Here is a 20293-nt window from a genome sequence, read left to right on the forward strand (position 1 = left end):
GTAAATATTACAGATCGATATACGTGCAATATTATGTTGATTTGTTGAAAAAAAAATTAAGATGATAAACAATGGAAACTTATAATCAAACATATATGCAAACTTATCACCCACCAACACTTTGCTGATTATAATCTTAAATTCCTCAACACAATAAAATGTGACCTTAATAAAATCTACTGAAATATGAAGACAGAACCGAAAGTAAACTGTTTAATTAGCCCTTAAAGATTTATGTAGAAATGTAACACCTAAAGGGACAGTCTAGTCAAAATAATACTTTCATGATTCAGATAGGGCATGTAATGTCAACCAATTTTCCAATTTACTTTTATCATCAAATTTGATTTGTTATCTCGGTATTCTTTGTTGAAAGCTAAACCTATGTAGGTTCATATGCTAATATCTACAGCCGCCTCTTATCTCGGTGCATTTTGACAGTTTTTCACAGCAAGAAAGTGCTAGTTCATGTGTGCCAAATAGATAAAAACCGTGCTCACTCCCGTGGAGTTATTTGCGAGTCTGCGTGGATTGGCTAAAAGCACTGAGAAAAGGGGCAGTCTGCAGAGGCTTAGATACAAGGTAATTACAGGGATAAAAAGTGTATTAATATAACAGTGTTTGTTCTGCAAAACTGGGGAATGGGTAATAAAAGGATTATCTATTTCTTTAAACAATAAATACACTGTGACTATGAGAAAAGAAGATAATTTCTAACTGCAACTTTCTATCAGCAATCATAAAAAAAAACACCTTAAAGGGACACTAAACCCACATTTTTACTTTCACGATTCAGATAGAGCATGCAATGTATTCCTATTATCAATTTGTATTCCTATTATACTTTTCCTCGTTCTCTTGCTATCTTTTTTTAAAAAGCAGGATTCTAAGGTTAGGAGCCAGCCCATTTTTGATTCAGGACCCTGGGTAGCGCTTGCTGATTGGTTGCTACATTTAGTCACCAATCAGCAAGTGCTATCAGAAGTTATTTAAACATGTGAATCTTTGGATATAATATAGTTTAAGAATTAGATGCACATCGTGTACAAATGTAATATGCTGTTTCATTTCTGAAGTTTACTGGCACTTAAAAGGGACAATCCAGCGGAAGCTATTCTGGAGATCTATAGCATTTAGGGCTTTGATAATGATCTGCATGTTAATGTCATCAGATAAGATCTTTTCAATGTCAACATGATCATAATCAGCCATTTACATTGTTTATTGGAAGGCTTTTTTTAGTCTGTAAATGTACTTAAAGGGACACTCAAGTCAAAATAAACTTTTATGATTTAGACAGAGCAGCAGTTTTAAGACACTTTCCAATTTACTTCAATTATCAAATTTTGCACAGTCTTTTTATATTCACACTTTCTGGGGAACAAGATTCTTCTGAGCATGTGCACAAGCTCACAGGGTATACGTATACTAGTCTGTGATTGGCTGATGTCTGTCACATGATACAGGGGGTGGATTATCAGAGAAAAAATAAATTTGTCACAAATAAATCTACTGCTTATTTGAAATTCAGTATTAATTGTCTTTTTATTATGCAATGTTAGTTATGCAATTCTACTGCATTGAGAGGTTCTTTAATAAACCCCCAGACATCACTTTTTGGCGCAACTGACATTACCCTCACAATATTGAATAACGTGAGGAAGCAACACCACCAAACAGATACAAACATCACTGCTTAATCAATTAAAGCTAAACACTAATAATAAGCACTTGTACAACATCAATAACCTAACAAGCACACAGGCACACTTTACCCATAATACCCCTGTTCAACACACATATCTCTATGGTTCTGGGTCACAAAAGGTTAATTGCACACATAACCTATTAGCATCACTATTAAAAGTAATCAGTCAACATACAGACACCTCATCCAATGATGTCATCTCAGAAAGCCCTGATATCGCTGTTTTGTCTGTCTTTGTATTGCGGACATCACAAGATTACAGGCAAATAATGATTATTTTGTTGTTTTCTGGAGACAACAATTTTGTGCTTGAGGAGTATTTTGTGATTGTGATAACTAAATTTAGTACATGCATGGTATGTATGAGCCATTTGTGAAGTAGTACTTGCCTGTCAATCAAGTCATGCATCAATCATTGTTAAAACCATTTTGACATAACTGCTGCCATTATGTGCTCCAGGCATGTGCATGCTCCTGAGCCTACCTACCTGCTTTTCAACAAAGGATCCCAAGATAATGTAATAAGTACATTTCATTATAGAAGCATTTTTTTAATTGTATGCTCTATCTGAATCAAGAAAAAAAGTGTCTCATGTCCCTTTAATAATACATTCAATAAAATAGAGGGTTTGCCAGTCATCTGTCTATCTATCCATCCGTCTGTCTGTTGATCGGACTATATCATAGTATAACAAATCATTGTTAGCCATGTAAAACACATGATTAATGTATAAGTGGTGTCCTTAAAACATTGAAGTGAGCATAATGGTCATAATTTTAAGTCATAACCAATAAAATGAAAATGGTAATTAGGTTTTTGCACCAAAAGACAGACTAATTGAACAAAATATACAGTTATAGAATCCTATGAATGTAGAATGTCTATGTGATGCATCACTTCCTGTTATAGCTGAAGAATAATACCACACTTCCACACCAATGCAAAACAGATATTGATACATTTTGATTTTTTTCAGGTGTTTAGCCAATCAGAATCTCTCAACTTTGGCAGGCCATATAGCTAAGCTCTAGTGCACGCAAAGCCTTCAGTCTAACACTGTAATTAACGTTTTATAAAAGGTGTTATAGTTGGCAGAAAATGTTGCATTAAAGCAGTGAAGGATATCAAACACTGTGACATTGTAATATAAAATGTTAATGTTATGCAGAAAACCTACATTGCAATATACTTTTATTTTATTCTCTTTTTCTGTAATTTATTTCTGAAAATTGTGGGCTTTCTAATTCCTACTAGGAGGGGAAATCCACAGCTATATCCCACACAGTCATTGGTTGCACACTCCAGTGACCTATTTATAACTGTCCCTAATCGGTCTCTAAGTTACAACATGGTGGTGCCCAATGGTTTATTTACACTACTACTACACTTATTTCCATATTTAAATACATATAATATCATTTTACAAAATACATTTGCATATTATTCTTAGGATAATCTATGCTCTGAATGTGTCATTCTATCTAGCAAGTATTTAGTGTTCTTTATGTTTAAATCATTTTTATCAAACAAGTTTACAGAAAAATAAACATTGCTTACATTTGAATCGGAAAAGTGAATTGTTACATTACATTACTATCTCGTCTTGGGTATTGTGTATAGATGGAAGTCATTGAATTGGGTTTGAATTACGTTACATACATTGAAACAAACTATAACAATTACTTGAGCATTGAATCAAGTAAACTAAAGAATCAAGTAAACTAAAGAATCAAGTAAACTAAAGAATCAAGTAAACTAAAGAATCAAGTAAACTAAAGAATCAAGTAAACTAAAGAATCAAGTAAACTAAAGAATCAAGTAAACTAAAGAATCAAGTAAACTAAAGAATCAAGTAAACTAAAGAATCAAGTAAACTAAAGAATCAAGTAAACTAAAGAATCAAGTAAACTATAAAATTGAATAACAAACAAGGTTGTAAAGGAAGAAGAAGAAAAATAAAAGAGAGGAAGAAAAAGAAGACGCTACAGGCACTTTTTAGTTGCGTAGAGTCGAGTTTTATTTACTTACATTTAATTTCAGTGGAACAGAATTTCCTAGCTAGCAGAACAGAAATATCTGGTAACATTTTCCTATTGTGTTATATAGTATAAATATATTTTAGTAAACTTCAAGTCATATTGTCTCAATTCATAATCCAGAAGAACCACATTTTCTGGAAAGATTCCCTTGTGTCTAGCACCCAGGATGCCCATTCATAGGCTTACCAGAAGTCCCACTTTTACTGGGATTGTCCCGGTTTGGAGGAGCTGTCCCAGTGTCCCACCCAGTTGTTCATTCTGTCCCAGTAGGGTTGCCACCTCCAGGTTTCAAATCATGTATCCGGGTTTCAGCCCACCTGAAACCCAGACACATTATTCAAAATGACTGGACTGTGACTCTCCAGCATAATTGGATGCTGGTACTTTGTTACATACTGCCCTGCTTAGCTTAACATTCATGTCCTTCAAAGTTTACATTTAGTCCTACAGGCTGAGTAAGCAGCATAGGGCTTTTTTAATTTTGTAGTACTACTTGGTTTATTTTTCTAGTAATTTAATACCCCCTCGACCCTTGGTGTCATTGCCGGTAATACACCTTTAGGGGAATCATATGAGTATGACCAGGAAGTACAGAGAGGCAGGATTTTTGGCCTGGATCTTGCTTTACTTCATGCAGGATAGCATTTTGGCTATAATCTTCCTGCATTATGGTATAGAGTAGCCACTTAACCAGCTTTAGCAGGTACGTGTTTGTTTTGTACTTATTTCATTCAATGTTGTATTTATGCCTTATCAGTATTTGTCTCTGTTCCTTAATTAGACACATAAAACACATATTACACTGCAGATATTAAATTGTGAAAGTGATAATTATGCTTGATGTTTGGCATTATTTAGAATCTGAGATTTAGATTAATGATTTATTTGCCATGACAACGTAATGGTGCCTTTTTCACTAGGGGGTGGTGTTATGGTCTATTTAAACTGTGTGATTCACTTGTTTGACTGAGGAAGGGTAGAGTATCCACAAAACATTACACACATAAAAGCTACTACTTTAAAAGGACCGGTAATTGCCACGCCCCCTTGACTACACTCCTGACCACACCCCCACTGGCACCGCACCAGGTGGTCCCAGTTTCACCTCTAAAAATTATGGTAAGCCTACCCATTCATACATATTATATGTTAAGCTTATTTTGTTTCTTATTTCTAACCAGCTTGGCACTCCTGTTTTCCAGTGTTTGGCTATACATGTTTTGGTTATTGTGCACGATATTCTAATAAAAGTGTTGATAGTGTTATTGAGTCTCCCATTATGTTCATGTAACAAAGCCTGAGCTATGGTGAGCTGTACTGATTTAATTTGATAGGAGGTGCCATATCTCCTGGATCCCCTCACACTCCCACCACATATGTTTATATGTACAGATTTCACTGTATCCGCTGTAGCATAGTTTAGAAGCTGTTTGGGATGCATGTGATGTCCTTTCTGGGGTAAGGTACCTCCTGAAAGCAGCCTTAATGGAATTTTCTCTTAAAGGGACAGTCTAGTCAAAAACATTATTCAGATAGGGCATGTCATTTTAAACATTTTTCAAATTTACATCTATCACCAATTTTGCTTTGTTCTCTTGGTATTCTTAGTTGAAAGCTAAACCTAGGAGGTTGATATGCTGATTTCTAAGCCCTTGAAGGCCGCCTCTCATCTCAGGGCATTTTGACAGTTTTTCACCTCTAGAGGGTGTTAGTTCATGTGTTTTATATAGATAACACTGTGCTCCTGCACGTGGAGTTCCTAGGAGCCAGCACTGATTGGCTAAAATGCAAGTCTGTCAAAAGAACTGAAATAAGGGGCAGTTTGCAGAGGCTTAGATACAAGATAATCACAGAGGTAAAAAGTGTATTAATATAACTGTTTTGATTATGCAAAGCTAGGGAATGGGAAATAAAGGGATTATCTATCTTTTAAAACAATACCTTTTCTGGTGTAGACTGTCCCTTTAAATCAGCACTTAGAAGGCCCTTGATAACTGATCCAAGTATCTTGTCCCATGTTTGTTTCTCAAATTGGACCTCTAAATATTTTTTCCATTTAAGCATGAACGGGGATTTTGTATTACTATTAGACAACTGAATGGCCAGGTATACTTTAGATATAGCATGTTTCGGTCTTGAGCATGAACTATACAAGGGTTCTAGGGTTGTATTTGGTTGGGATATTACATATTTACAGAATTTTTGCATTGATGATGCCAGTTGGAGATACACATACCAGTGAAGTTTTTGTGGAGCTAATCTGTCTTGTAGTTGGGTGTAGGTCATAAGCTTTTTATTTTCTAATAGGTCTGCCAACCTGTAGAGACCTTTATTTGCCCATTTATTCATCTCCCTAGATATGTCAGTTGGTAGAAGATATGTTAAAGGTCACATTTTAGAGTTTCTGGGTAGAAGGCCTTATTATGAATGTCTGGGTTTGTGATATGCAGTCTGATATCGGAGATCCCCACATAGGTGAGAGTGCTTTTTGGGTTTGAGTATTCCATAATACAGCATCTGGATGTTCCAATCCCCTTAGTCCAGCTTCTAATTTAGTCCAGAGAATATCTCTGGATTGTCTACCCAGTATATTTACTGTTCTTTAAAGGGACAGTAAACACCTTAAGATTTATATATAAAATGTTTAGATATACATAATGAAACAACTTTGCTTTATATTAATATTAATTATTTTGACCCCTTTAACATGTAATTTAGCTCTGAAAATTGAACAGTTTCTTATTATCAGAACTAGAAATACACCCTACTGACCTTCACTAGGCTATCTCAGCTACATATCTGTCCCTAATTTTACTTTATCAGATAATAACTGAAAAACAATGCATTGTATACTAACTTCAAGACCATGGCTAGCCTTGTTGTCTGAAGACTAAAGCCCAGATTGGCTCCTACAAAAAAACCATATGGTGGTTGGAGCTTAGCTATTTAAAAATAATTTAAGTAAAAAGGATGTTAATTTGTTTTAAAAATGTTAAGACTTGGCTGATGTGTTATTCTATAGCAACACAACAGAAATGTCAATTACAAGGTGTTTACTGTCCCTTTTAAATAGTGTTTTTTGTTAACCTCTTATTGACCACTGATGTACCCTGTACATTGCTGGTCTTTCAATTAGGGCTTGTTGTTTTTATAGTGCAGTCTTGCTTCTAGTAGTGAGACCACGCTATTTTAGGAGGCCTGCAGGAGAAGGGAGGTCATAATAGCACAGTCTTGCCGCTGGCAACGAGACCAGCGCTATTATGGGGTGAAAGAACCCATAATTAACAGCAACATACAGGGTACGTGGGATGCTGTGAAATGGAAGGTGTGGTAATGTGATTTTTAATAACGTTACACTACTTTATTTTTAATCAACTTCACAGCAAATTATTTCTATTTTAAACAGACACCACGCTCCTTTTTTATCATGCATTTAAAGAGCAGCAACTTGACAAAAATATATATATTTTTTGCCTGAGAAAACATTGAGCTTTTGACATTAAACTAAAACAAATACAGCAGTATCAGTTCTCTGTTTTCTTTTTATGTTCATTGGCTAATAAGGACAACACCCATACATCTATTGATGGAGAAGCACATGACTGTGCAAGCGCAGCAAAAAAAATATCTGGCTTTACTTGGGATAAGAAAATACATTAACAAAAAATATATAAAACAAAAAAAACTATAACAAATGATGTAATAGTCTGTTTAGATGAACTAATTTACTACAATGATCCATGAATACCAGTGTTTTCCTTTATATCATATCTTTTTCCCAGGATAAAACAGGAAGTTCACAGAATTTCCACTGATGTCACTGAAATTCTCATGTTGTTTGCACATAAATAACCAGTGAATTTAGACAGATCAAAGCCTGAAGGGCCCATGCCAAGCCGCCTATATTTCCCCTTGTGGTACTTCTAATGATTTGATTTGATAGAGAGAAACACTGAGGGCTAAATTAAAGGAGCACTGATTTATCTCGAGCCCGCAAATGGGCAAATTTGCCCATTTGCAGAAGCACGATAAATAACCAGAAATGACAAGTGGCTAGTTATTGGTACCGCGAGTTCCGGCAGACCTCTGGTTAATTTTTGAAACTGCCCCCCCAAAGAAAAATGCAAGGTCCCTTTTTAAAATGAAAAATTGTTGTATTTACATTTTTTTTTTACTGCGCTAGGCAGTTTTTGGGGGCTAAAGTCGGGGGCTGTGGGGTGTTAGAAAAATAACGTCACTGAACAGTACATTTACATAGCAGTCTATTTGAACTGTGTGTTCCCTTTAAATATATATGTATATGCTTGTCTACATATATATTTATGTGTCAATGTGTGAATATACACATATTAACACAAATATATATTTATATATATATACAGTATATATATATAAATAAGCATGTACATAAATATTTACATTTGCTGCTCAATGCTGCCAGACTTACCCCTTTCACTGCGCTAGGTTCTCATGCCATGTCTCACGGCATGAGAACGAGGCTCCTATTGGAGACTATGGAAGCGCACTCCCATGAGCGCAATTCTACCGTGCAATGTGAATGCAAGGTTCCTTCACATTGCACCTCACCTGTAATACCAGAGCACCTTTAGTGAAAGCGATATTTTGCGTTGCACTTATAATCTGGCCCTGAATTAGGTATACAATTTAAAACAGATACAAAAAAGAGTTACAGAAATTCAGAGAATAATTGACACTTGAAAATTAAACTTTCATGATTCAGATAGGGAATGCAATTTTAAACAACTTTCCAATTTTACATGTAATCATCAAATGTGCTTTGTACTCTTGGTGTTCTTTGTTGAAGGCTAATCCTAGGTAGGCACATGCGCGGATGTCTAAACCCTTGAAGGCCACCTCTCTCAGTGCATTTTATTAGATTTTTCACAGCTAAACAGGGCTAGTTGATGTGAGCCATATAGATAACAATAATTGTGCTCACTCCCGTAGAGTAATTTACGAGTCAGCACTGATTGGCTAAAATGCAAGTCTGTCAAAAGATCTGAAATAAAGGGAAGTCTGCAGAGGCTTAGATACAAGGTAATCACAGAGGTGAAAAGTATATTAATATAACAGTGTTGGTTATGCAACTGGGGATTGGGTAATAAAGGTATTATCTATCTTTTTAAACAATACAAATTTTCTAGTAGGCTGTCCCTTTAAAGATAAATATATAGAAAAGCTGGGGGAATAAATTGACACCAAAAGTATTTTGCCACTTAGAGAACAGGCTTTGGGATACCATAAAATAGACGTGGGTCCCTTCCTACAATGTTTGGGATTCCTACACCCCTCTCTTTCTCTTTCTATCTATCTCTATATCCCCTCTTACCTGCTCCCATATCTTGGCTTTATGGCGTCTTCTCAAGATGGAGAGACAAATTAGCATAGTAGATGAGGTTGAAAAAAGACCGAAGTCCATCAAGTTCAACCTATACAGATCCTACTTGATTTACAATAAAAAGCTCCAATTGAGATTAAATTAATTCCATTAAAAAGTGACCCATTTAACACATGTAATCATATCCCTCAATTATGTTTCTAGCCAGAAATGTATCTAAGTAATTTTAAAATGTATCTAAGGTATTGGCATTTACTACCTCCTTATGCACTGAGTTCCACAATTTGATTGCTCTTACAGTGAAAATACGATTACATTGCTGGAGATTAAAAGGCTATTTGCTATTCTCAGTCATGCGACTAGTGTTGCTAATTGGATTCCGAGTGGATCATTAAAGTGGTTAAAGTGACAGGAAACGCCAAAAATTGAATTCATGAATCGGATAGAACATACAATTTTAAACAACTTTCACATTTACTTTTATTATTAAATATGCTTCATTCTCTTGATATCATTTGCTGAAGGAACAGCATTGCACTACCGGCAGCTAGCTGAACACATCTAGTTAGCCAATCACAAGACAAATGTATGAAGGCACCAATCAGCAGCTAGCTCCCACTAGTGTTGGATATGTGCGTATTCATTTTCAACAATGGATACCAAGAGAACCAAGCACATTTGAAAATAGAAGTGATTTTAAAAGTGTCTTAAAATTACATGCTCTATCTAATTTGTGCAAGTTTAGTTTTTACTTTCCTGTCCCTTTAAATAAACAATAGAGCAGGGTCGATAGGCCAAAAAATGACATGCTATAATGAATTAGAGCATGTAATTTTTTAAAACTATAATGGCCCTTTAAATTTCTTTTCTGCTAGCCTTAAATTGTGACCTCACAAGCAATTTTATTGGAATAAACAGAGCTTCTGTCATCTCTGTAAATGGGCCTTGAATATATTTATATAAAGTAATCATATCAACTCTCAAGTGCCTTTTTTTCTAGAGAAAACAGAACCAGTTTGGCTAACTTCTCCTCATAGCTTAAATTCTCCATTCCCCTTATTAGCTTTGTGGCCCTTCTCTGAACATTTTCCAACTCTACAATGTATTTTTTTTAAATTTGGTCCACATAACTGCACTCCATACCCAAGGTGAGGTCTTACCAGGGATTTATATAGTGAAAGAATTATGTTTTTTGCTTAATTCTCTTGGTATTCTTTGTTGAAGGAATAGTAATAACTATTGAGAGCTAGCTGAACAAAGGATACCAAAAGAACAAAGCAAATTAGATAATTGAATTAAATAGGAAAGTTGTTTAAAACTGCATCTATCTGAATCATAAAAATTTGATTTTGAATTTACTGTCCCTTTACAGAATTTGCTCTGGGAGACTTGATTTCTTCTCTTTAAACTTTTCTAACTTCTGTGCAACCTCATTATGATTTCAGGAGTGCTGAAATACAGTTGTAATGGTTTGTTTTAAAGCATGTTAAAAGAATTCTGTGTGCATCTGTAAATTGTGAATATTTTTTGATAACAGCTGTCTGATACATGCACTTAATATAATAATAATAATAATAATAAGTCAAGTGTAAAACAACCTTCCCTCGTGTCAGGACATACTTATGAGTGTCAGTTAGGAAGTTGTGTCATTGAGAAAATGTGAAACATCCTGTGATGTGCCCACAAGTGCAGAATGCCAGTCAGTGTTCCTGCTCTGCGTGAAACTTACACTGTGGCCTTTATCAGCCTTCTTCAGTGAGCTGCAGCTGATTCCTTTATGCTCAGTGTGCACACCAATTAGATTTTATTTTCTTTTTTTTAAAGGGACATCAAACCCAAATATGTATCTAATGATTCAGACAAAGCATACAAGTTTAAACAACTTTAGAATTTACTTATATTATCAAATGTTTTTAATTCTCTTGGTATTCTGGATTGAAAGAGCAGCTATGCACTACTTCTACTTTGTGCCAGGTGAGCACATTTGGTGAACCAGTGACAAGAGACATATATGTGCAGCTACCAATCAGAAACTTGCTCTCAGTAGTGCATTGTTGCTGCTTAGTCTACATGGGGTTGCCTTTTAACAAATGATAACTAAAGAACAAAAGAAAATTAGATAATAGGTGTAAACTGAACGTTTTGTAAAATGACAAGCTTTATCTGAATCATGAGAGAACATTTTTGGTGTATGACCCTTTAAAGGGACATTAAACCCTAAATAAATGCTACACAGAATGATGCATTTAAAGCAAAGATTAGTCTGAGAGTAACATGTAGATGTATATTTTAAAGTTTCATTAGCTGTTTAAATATTGACAAAATAAGTGTAAAGTTTGTGTCTATAAAACAATGGGAGCTGCCATGTTGTAACTTAGGTCACTAGAGAGTGCAGCCAATGGCTGTGTGGAATATAACAGTATTCTGCGCTTCCATTTATAACAGGAACAGATAAACTTACAACTTCATAATGGAATTACAGGAAAATGGGATAAAATAAATAATAAAAGTATATTGCAGAGTTTTATTTATATTTTATATTACCATCTCAAAGTGTTTAATATCACTTTAGCTTTCATTGTGATTCAAGAGCAATTCTCACTATACTATGTGCAGGAGCATAAATAAAAGAAATCAGTGCTTTATCTGCTGAGATAATCTGCCGGTATTCCTGCCGAGAGTTGTGTAAATAGCAGTATTTAATGGTTTAGTGGCATGCCATCAAGTACAGATTATCTATGCATTATATTCACAGGAGCAGTGCTTTGCATATCATTTCACTTTATAACATGCAACCCAGCAGTAAAAACAGTTTGTTAACCAATATAACTATGCACACTTATCGCTTCTGTTACACAATTATCTAATACTAAAGGCAAATATAGTGTATTTCCTTAATTCTATTTTTCCACACTGATTTTAGGGGCTTATATGAATAATATCTCCTTTAATTTAACCATTTATATATTTATTAAAATACTAAGGCCATTTACCATATAGCGGGTAGGCAAGGAAGCCGTGGGCCTGCATTTGGTGTGGGCGATTCGGCATTGCACATGTAACCTATAGACCACTGCTCCTGTATCCGCAGCTTGTTAATTGGAGCCGCAAATACTGACAATTTCCCATACAAACTATTCCTCTCACTCAAATTAAGTTATGTTTCTTGAGGGACAGTGGAAAGGCCACGGGTTTCAGAGGTAAATTGCTTGAGTGGCCAAAATAAAAAATGAAAGTCCATATCTTTTTGCTTCGTTTAAAGGGACAGTATACTATAAAACATTTTCCCTTAATGTTTTTCTAATTACTTTTTTTACCAACTGCAGAGTATAAAATGCATGAGAATTTGCTTTTTAAGGTTTATTTGTGTATATTAAATAGCTGATTTTTTTGTTTTGAAGCCACAACATAATAAAATGGGTTGAGTTTATAGGCATAATCAGATCTCATTACTTTATCACATTGTATACATAGGGCTAGATTTATCAAAGCCATTTTCCTTTAATCCCGTCCAAAATAGAGCATACAACCTGATCGTCATATTCATCACAGCACTCTGTGCTTATAATTGCGCAAATCTGAAAGAAACTTCTTCGCACTCCGCTTGCATTCGCGCTCCTGAGTACAACAATATACATTAGTAATAGGCATAATTTAACAGCCCGACCTACAAATATGCCCAGTTTCTTATTTATCATTGCTTTGCTCCGATAGGGAACTGCAATTTTGGCTTCAATTGCGTGTTGTATATTTCGCCATACAGACTGAGGCGAACACCATTATAATACATGCTTTTACATCTTGTGATGCAATACTTTCTTCTTTTAACTAATTTTTCAAAGGCTCAGCGCCAAGAAGAGGCTGTTATTGCCAGAAATTTGCGCTTCCACTGGCGCATATGGGTACCAACAGTTTTATATATATATATTTATCGATATATTGATATATTTATTTTTGCAATCTTAAATTATCAACATATGGCAAAAACAGCACAGAAACATTATATAATATAAATATAAGCTAAATATTAACTTAAAAAACGTTTTTTTAATAACCAAAACATGGCGGCGTAAATATTTATAGGGATGTACTGTGATAAATAGGGAGTAAATGCTGTTTCTGACAGGTGAAATTTATCATTATTACGCCCCAGCTCGCCTGCGCAAAGTTACGTCTATTTTTCTAATAAATTCAGGCGCACATGTGCGCTTCTCAGGAGGCGAGCTGGGGCACAGTTACAGGCGAGGCACATACAGAGTTCGCCTAGCCTTTGATAAATCTAGCCCATATACCTGCTTCTTTATAATATATCTGTCCATAAACCAAAGACTAATACTTGGAAAGAACAATGAAAAATTAACATTTAAATATCTTATCTCTTCTATACCCCACTGAGAGTGTAATTTATTCTGCTGGCTGTGTTTACACAGCTTATCTATAGCTTGGACATAAGGGGCGCGATCCGATATAGATCGTAGTTTGCGAGGCAAGCGAGGGAACCCGCGTCGCCCGCAGTTTCAGCTCGCAACTCGAGCTATCCCATATACGGCGCCGTCAGATGCTAACGTGCCGTAAGTCAGATAAACCAGCGATGTCTAGAAATCTGCGCAAGTACAAATTTCTGGCGTCGCCAGTGACTTGCGCCACATTAGAAACTGCCGGCGCCTACAAAACCTGACTAAAGTCTAAATCACCCGCACTGTCTAACACGCCTCCCTAACATAGCCCGACACGTCTAACACGCCTCCCTAACATAGCCCGACACGTCTAACCCTCTATCCGCTATCCCCCCTCACTAGCCTAACAATAAAATATGTATTAACCCCTAAACCGCTGCTCCCGGAGCCCGCCGCTACCTAATAAAGTTATTAACCCCTAAACCGCCGCCAGCTATATTAAATCTATAACCCCCTAAAGTGAGCCCCTAACACCGCCGCCATCTACCTTACCTACCCCCTAAAGTGAGCCCCTACCCCGCCGCTATCTATTTTAAAATTATTGACCCCTAATCTAATCCCCTTACCCCGCCGCCATCTATATTAAATTATTTAACCCCTAAAATACTAAACTATCCCTACCACTAAACCTAAGTCTAACCCTACAAATAGCCCTGAAAAGGGCTTTTTGCGTGGCATTGCCCCAAAGTAACAGCTCTTTTGCCAGCCCTTAAAAGGGCTTTTTGCGGGGCATGCCCCAAAGAATTCAGCTCTTTTGCCAGCCCTTAAAAGGGCTTTTGGCGGGGCTTTGTCACAAAGTAAACTGCTCTTTTGCCTACAATCTACATCCCCCTACACCGCGGCCACCTATAATAAATGTATTAACCCCTAATCTAATCCCCCTAAACCGCCGCCAGCTATATTAACTATATTAACCCTAATTATATTAGGGTTAATATAGTTAATATCGTTATTATATTATATATATATTAAGTATAATAACCCTATCTAACTCTAACATCCTAACTAAACTCTTATTAAAATAAATCTAATATTAATATTATTAATTAAAATATTCCTATTTAAATCTAAATACTTACCTATAAAATAAACCCTAAGATAGCTACAATATAATTAATAATTACATTGTAGCTATGTTAGGGTTTATATTTATTTTACAGGTAAATTGTTAATTATTTTAACTAGGTATAATAGCTATTAAATAGTTATGAACTATTTAATAGCTACCTAGTTAAAATAATTACCCAATTACCTGTAAAATAAATCCTAACCTAAGTTACAAATACACCTACACTATCAATAAATTAAATAAACTACAAATATTTATCTAAAAATACAATTAAATAAACTAAACTAAATTACAAAAAAAACCCCACTAAATTACAAAAAATAAAAAAAAGATTACAAGATTTTAAAGCTAATTACACCTATTCTAAGCCCCCTAATAAAATAATAAACCCCCAAAATAAAAAAAATTCCCTACCCTATTCTAAATTTAAAATAGTTCAAAGCTCTTTTACCTTACCAGCCCTTAAAAGGGCCTTTTGTGGGGGCATGCCCCAAAGAAAACTGCTCTTTTGCCTGAAAAACCCCCCACAATACCACCCCCCAACATTACAACCCACCACCCACATACCTCTAATCTAACCCAAACCCCCCTTAAATAAACCTAACACTACCCCCCTGAAGATCTCCCTACCTTGTATTCACCCCGCTGGGCAGAACTCTTCATCCGATCCGGGCGATGTCCAATCAAGCGGCAAAGAAGAATTCTTCATCCCGGCGATGTTTTTCTCCAAGCGGCAGCAAAGTCTTCATCCATCCGCCAGCATCTTCCATTAAGCGGCATCTTGAATCTTCTCTCCACCGACGCGGAGCATCCATCCCGGCCGACGACTGAACGACGAATGAGGTACCTTTAAATGACGTCATCCAAGATGGCGTCCGTCGAATTCCGATTGGCTGATAGGATTCTATCAGCCAATCGGAATTAAGGTAGAAAAATCTGATTGGCTGATTGAATCAGCCAATCAGATTCAAGTTCAATCTGATTGGCTGATTGGTTCTGCCCGGCAGGGTGAATACAAGGTAGGGAGATCTTCAGGGGGGTAGTGTTAGGTTTATTTAAGGGGGGGTTTGGGTTAGATTAGGGGTATGTGGGTGGTGGGTTGTAATGTTGGGGGGTGGTATTGTGTTTTTTTTTCAGGCAAAAGAGCAGTTTTCTTTGGGGCATGCCCCCACAAAAGGCCCTTTTAAGGGCTGGTAAGGTAAAAGAGCTTTGAACTATTTTTAATTTAGAATAGGGTAGGGAATTTTTTTTATTTTGGGGGTTTATTATTTTATTAGGGGGCTTAAAATAGGTGTAATTAGCTTTAAAATCTTGTAATCTTTATTTTATTTTTTGTAATTTAGTGTTTTTTTTTTTTTTTGTAATTTAGTTTAGTTTATTTAATTGTATTTTTAGATAGATATTTGTAGTTAATTTAATTTATTGATAGTGTAGGTGTATTTGTAACTTAGGTTAGGATTTATTTTACAGGTAATTGGGTAATTATTTTAACTAGGTAGCTATTAAATAGTTCATAACTATTTAATAGCTATTATACCTAGTTAAAATAATTAACAATTTACCTGTAAAATAAATATAAACCCTAACATAGCTACAATGTAATTATTAATTATATTGTAGCTATCTTAGGGTTTATTTTATAGGTAAGTATTTAGATTTAAATAGGAATATTTTAATTAATAATATTAATATTAGATTTATTTTAATAAGAGTTTAGTTAGGATGTTAGAGTTAGATAGGGTTATTATACTTAATATATATATATATAATAACGATATTAACTATATTAACCCTAATATAATTAGGGTTAATATAGTTAATATATATAATATAATAACTATATTAACTATATTAACCCTAATATAATTAGGGTTAATATAGTTAATATAGCTGGCGGCGGTGTAGGGGGATTAGATTAGGGGTTAATACATTTATTATAGGTGGCCGCGGTGTAGGGGGATGTAGATTGTAGGCAAAAGAGCAGTTTACTTTGTGACAAAGCCCCGCCAAAAGCCCTTTTAAGGGCTGGCAAAAGAGCTGTTACTTTGGGGCATGCCCCGCAAAAAGCCCTTTTAAGGGCTGGCAAAAGAGCTGTTACTTTGGGGCAATGCCACGCAAAATGCCCTTTTAAGGGCTGGTAATAGAGATAATTATTTTAGGGGGATTAGATTAGGGGTTAATAATATTAATATAGCTGGCGGCGGTATAGGGGGATTCGATTAGGGGTTAATAATTTTTATATAGGTGGCGGCGGTGTAAGGGGTCAGATTAGGGGATAGATAAGGTAGATGGCGGCGGTTTTAGGGGCTCACAGTAGGGGGTTAGTTTATGTAGATGGCGGCGGTTTAGGGGTTAAATATTTTATTAGGGATTGCGGCGGGGGATCGTGGTTGACAGGTAGATAGACATTGCGCATGCGTTAAGTGTTAGGTTTTATTTAGCAGATCGCGGTTGACAGTTAGATAGACATTGCGCATGCGTTAGGTGTTAGGTTTATTTAGCAGCTAGTTTAGAGAGTTACGGGGCTCCAATAGTCAGCGTAAGGCTTCTTATGGCTGCTTTTTGTGGCGAGGTGAAAATGGTGTAAGATTTCTCCATTTTCGCCACGTAAGTCCTTACGCTGTATATTGGATACCAAACTGCGCGGGTTTGGTATACCTGCCTATGGCCCAAAAAACTACGGGCGACGGCAGAAATATACGCGCGTAACTTCTAGGTTACGCCGTATATAGGATACCAAACCCGCGCAAATATTGGCGTCGCCAGCTTTTGCGGGCGACGATTTTTATCGGATCAACTCCAAGGTCAGAAACTTTCAGAATAGGTTGGGATGCCACAGGCTAAATCAACAATGTCAAATGCCAACAAAAGGGTAAAGGAAATACACTCCATCAGGTAAAGAGGATCATTGGGAACAAATTAAAGGGGAGAACATTTTTGAGTAAATTGTCCCTATAATAAAACATGTGTCTTTACCAGAGCCCCACAGATGCTAACTTTAGAAGTTATCAGTGAAACAATGACAAATAATTATATTTACCAAAGCAAGTATATTGCAAAATGCTGTTTTTTTCTAATTTGAAGTGCATTACATTGTGCTCATTGTGGTTCAAAATCAAAAGCAAAAATGTCATGCTCTTATTTGTTGTATTAGTTACAAATGTTACTATGTGTTTAACCTCGCAAAAATGTCATACAGGTAGGTGAAGTTTTAGAACATGACAATTAGCAAAGTCCTGCTACTGTCACTCCTGATTGACTGACAAGTCACATCTTGCTTGGGAGGGCAAGGCAGTTCAAGTCACTAATGACAAATTAGAAGCATTTCATTTTTGCACTAGAATGTCCCTTTAAGGACAAAGTAGAACAGATACAGTCTGATGAATTCCACTATCTGAGTATCCCCCTTTCAAGAATTCCTTTTGTAAATCTGTTGGGTTTTATTTCCCTGTTTGCCTTTCAGGAAACAATGTATTGCTAAAAATATCCAGCAGCAGACGTGTTAAAAACGTAAACATTCTGTAAGTGTTTATTTCTCATTCCTCGTGCAGAGCGTAAATGTACAGCTCAGGCCAGGGCATACTGGAAGTTACTTTCTGTTCTGTGATAAAGGCATGCTATCTTTGATCGTCAAGCAGTGCATATATTAATTGCCCAAAGTCTAGATAGGTTATCTAGATAACAACAATATTGCTGATAAGGTGTTTAAACAGATAACAATTTACAGACTCAATATATTTCATTGGTATGTCATTTTTGTTATAAAAGTAGTGTTAGACTTGCCAGACCATGAGTTACTTTCACCATGTGTATTTGGTTACTCTGTTTCTAATTCCATAGCTGTCAAATACGGGCTGCAAACATTACTATTGATACACTGCAGTTAGGTGGTTGTAATGTAGCACACAGGAAATGCAGGCATGTTGTGCTAAAAGATACTAAGTTAACCGCTTGTTGGAAAAAAAAAAGTTATAGTAAATCTACCATCATCCATATTAGCAAAATATTCACTTGATGACAACTCTGTTATAAAATGTTCTGGTAAGAGTGCAACACTTAAAGGGACACTAAACCTAAATTTTTTCTTTCATGATTCAGGTAGAGAATACCATTTTAAACAACATTCCAATTAATTTTGATTATCTACATTGTTTCAATCTTTAGATATCCTTTGTTAAAGAAATAGCAATGCACATGGGTGAGCCAATCAAACGAAGCAGCTATGTGCAGCCACCAATCAGCAGCTACTGTGCCTACCTAGATATGCTATTCAGCAAAGGATATCAAGAGAATGAAGCAAATTAGATAATAGAAGTAAATTAGAAAACTGTTTAAAATGGCATACTCTTTCTAAATAAAAAAAGAAAACAATTGGGTTTCATGTCCCTTTAAGGATAAGGCAATCTATACAAGGCTAGTGGCCCTGCCCTTTGCGATGCAAAATACAAAGACCAGACATTATTATTATTTGTTAAAATAAACCTTTATTCTATTACTGTGGGTCTATAGAACTGAAGGACATTTCTCAGCAATTAGTTTTTTTTTTAATTTTACTTTTTTTCCATGCATTAAATATTATTTATTTAGATTTTTTAAAGAGCCAGCATTATTCTGGATTGCAGCCTATATAATTCATACATATACATGCACACTATTACAGAGTGTTACAGGACTCGCTATGTAAGAAGTACAACCCGTGTGAGTGTAATCACCTTTGTTATGTATCAAATAGATTTAAAAAAAAAAAACTTGTTACATATGCAATCTGTAATACCTTCTGGGCTAAGCTACCAAACTGCCCTTATTCATGCCCACTGATAAATATCTTGTTTTCCATCCTAACTGCAGCATTGTTAAAAAAACAAACCTGCATCATTTTTAAAGAAAGATCACATTACCTCCATTTCCTTTTTCTTAGGAGGGGGACCAGTCTCTGAGCTGTAGAAACTGTCAAGACCTCTCAGTTCTGTGTCAATTACAAAGGCACCCAAAATATTCCTTGCAGTTGCTGTGCTGCACCTTTATTGATCCATAAATTTGCTTCAGTTTAAAAAAGTTCTACAACTTTATCACAGAAGTCACTAGATGCCAGAAGTGCCACCCGTCCTACTAACCAGCTCCGAAGAACTGCACAGAAAAAGCAGGAGGGGAGGGGAGATAATCAGGGTTTAAATTTAGACACAAATCTAAACAGATACTGCACTTCCCAAAGCACATGAAGGTCTGGGACGCAACCAAAGCAGCAGCACTGACCTGCCCATACATGGGGACAAAAAAAGTGTGCATTTCCTCTCAATTTCTAATCTCTCTTGTTTATCCCCACCCACATATTTTACTAATTTCTGGTGAAGCTGAAGAAGTAAAACTGATAAATTCACACAAGCATAAGACAAAATATCCTATGTCCCCTTCCATAAGAGAGTGGACATCTCAGCCACAAATAAGACACCTCAGACACAAGTAGTAATTGCAGGGTTTGGGTTACTTCTAATGTGTACATAGCATTTAATATTTTCTTTTAATTATCGGTATATAATATTAAAATATAAAGTAGAAGTAAAAATAAAAAGTTAAAAAAGAAAGTGCTCAAATGTGCTCTATTGTTTTTTATGCAACTGTGTGTTTAACTTCTGCAAAGGGATATAACACAGGGTGGATAA

General features: G+C 35.7%; 1 protein-coding gene across 2 annotated transcripts in view; it reads right to left on the reverse strand.

Moving 5' to 3' along the window:
* The window catches only part of RCSD1 (RCSD domain containing 1), a 182817-nt gene extending 163012 nt beyond the window's left edge, over positions 1-19805 (reverse strand). Inside the window, exon 1 of one of the 2 annotated variants that reach the window (XR_008401310.1) lies at positions 19532-19805. Coding sequence is in view for 1 of the 2 variants with exons in the window: in XM_053705855.1 (XP_053561830.1) it covers positions 19532-19537 (6 nt within the window). In the remaining variant the exon portion in view is untranslated. The remainder of the gene's footprint in view (positions 1-19531) is intronic. The other variant, XM_053705855.1, reaches the window with a different exon arrangement.
* Between the last annotated feature and the right edge of the window lie 488 nt (positions 19806-20293).

This window comes from Bombina bombina, chromosome 3 (genome assembly GCF_027579735.1).
Source record: "Bombina bombina isolate aBomBom1 chromosome 3, aBomBom1.pri, whole genome shotgun sequence".
In the NCBI taxonomy this organism is placed as follows: Eukaryota; Metazoa; Chordata; class Amphibia; order Anura; family Bombinatoridae; genus Bombina; species Bombina bombina.